This window comes from Arachis ipaensis, chromosome B05, assembly GCF_000816755.2.
Source record: "Arachis ipaensis cultivar K30076 chromosome B05, Araip1.1, whole genome shotgun sequence".
Classification (NCBI taxonomy): domain Eukaryota; kingdom Viridiplantae; phylum Streptophyta; class Magnoliopsida; order Fabales; family Fabaceae; genus Arachis; species Arachis ipaensis.
The window spans coordinates 2281179-2282949 of record NC_029789.2 but is presented as its reverse complement, the minus strand read 5'-3'; the positions used below and the strand labels follow the sequence as shown (position 1 = coordinate 2282949).

Sequence of the window (1771 nt, the reverse complement as noted above, 5' to 3'; positions counted from 1 at the left end):
TATAAAAGTATCTACAATATTTTTTGTTTTAATAAATAATAATATATATTATTTCTAAACTCATTTCAACGATATATGTTAAGAATAAGGTTGGATACGCACACAGTTATGGTATTTAGGTGTGTCCAAATATGTTCGAAGAAAATTTTTTTATTTTTTATTAAGATACGGTTGGACACGGCAGACATGCGTGTCGGACGAGTGTGACGAGTGTCGTGTCCAAAATGTGTTCGAACACGGCAACTCAACAAAGTGTCGTACTTTGTAGACACTGAATAATGAATAATTTTAAAAAAATACCTAATTTGCACTGCTAATAAAAAATAATCTAGGTAACACTTACAAGCCATTCACGGTGTCCTTGTAATCCTTCAATGTCAAGAAGCTTAACAGCAACAGGTTGAGCCTTCAAACCCTGCCTCAAATTATCATCAACATACCCTTTATGCACGGTTCCGAATCCACCCTCACCAAGCAAGAAATTGCTCGAGAAATTTTGAGTTATGGCGCGCAATTCACTCAGCTCAAAATCATACAAATCCGGACCAAACGACAGCGAAAGCTCCTCATTGATCCTTATGGACGATGAACGGCTAAGCTCCGAGAATGATAACCTCCTAAAAGACGGTAACGGCGCCACGTCCTTCGATAAATCGGAGCGTGACGGCTTGCATTTGCTGAACCCTGTGAATATGGTTTGGTCCTCTGTTGAGCAACAATTTGTTGTGAATGGCCTCCATGATGATGGTTGCTTCATGTTTTTTGAAAATGTGTTATGTGTGAGGTGCTACCATAGATCATATAATATAAGATTGCATAAGGTTTCATTTTCATTTTCATTTTCATGTGTGATGGAGACATACCAAAAGTGGAGGTGGCATGAGATTCTTTCTTCAACTGCTCTAACCACTCCTAGTCATGTATATTGTCTTCTTTATTTTAAAGATTTATTAAATCCTACGTTAATTATTAACTGTTAATTAATAAAAGGTGAAAATTTAGGTACAGTTGACTTGACGTGAAGTTGAAGTTAAAAACTGAAAGTTATATGAAAATTTAGTCAATTCAGTCAAATCATGTAACGACTTTCAACTATTAATTTCATGTGAAGTCCTGCGTACATAATTATATATTTGGTATTTTATTAATTTTTTGTGTTATTATTTTGATTATATTATTTTGACATATTTAATTATTTTCGTGACTAATTATTTAAGTAAAAAAATTATGTAAATACATAATGATAAATATAGTGGCTAATTTTTTATACCCTCAATATTTTGTTTTAAATAATACTACTTAACAATATACATTGTATATAATTGAATTTCATAATTTCTCATGCATTTTTCTGAATTTGTATGGACTAATAGTGCATGTATGTAAAACTATTTTACATTATTGGTGCATAAAAAATACTTTCTTATTTTAACACTTTAATCACATACTATATATTTTTGGTTCTTGATTAAAATAGTGCCTTCATGCGGAAGAGAAGATTAGAAGAACACACTATATTTATATTTTACTTTAAGTGTTGACCGTCCGATCCATTGCAAGTGGAGAGAGTAATTAAACATAAACAAATTCTATGATGCCTAATATATAAATGCTTAATTTATCTAAAAATTCAGAGGAGCAAAGGTGAATCCTACTTTTATTTTTGTATCAAATAGTTAAAAAAATTAGGTATCATATAATACATCTTAAACATATATAAGAGAATTATCTAGAAAATGAATGTACTATATATTTGATATAGTTTCCATTT

General features: G+C 30.8%; 1 protein-coding gene across 1 annotated transcript in view; it reads right to left on the bottom strand.

Annotated features, from left to right (window-relative positions):
• Positions 1-889, bottom strand: part of LOC107642433 (probable serine/threonine-protein kinase PBL15) — a 5733-nt gene extending 4844 nt beyond the window's left edge. Inside the window, exon 1 of the mRNA XM_016345786.2 lies at positions 344-889. Coding sequence (XP_016201272.1) covers positions 344-757 — 414 coding nt within the window. The 5' untranslated portion in view covers positions 758-889. The remainder of the gene's footprint in view (positions 1-343) is intronic.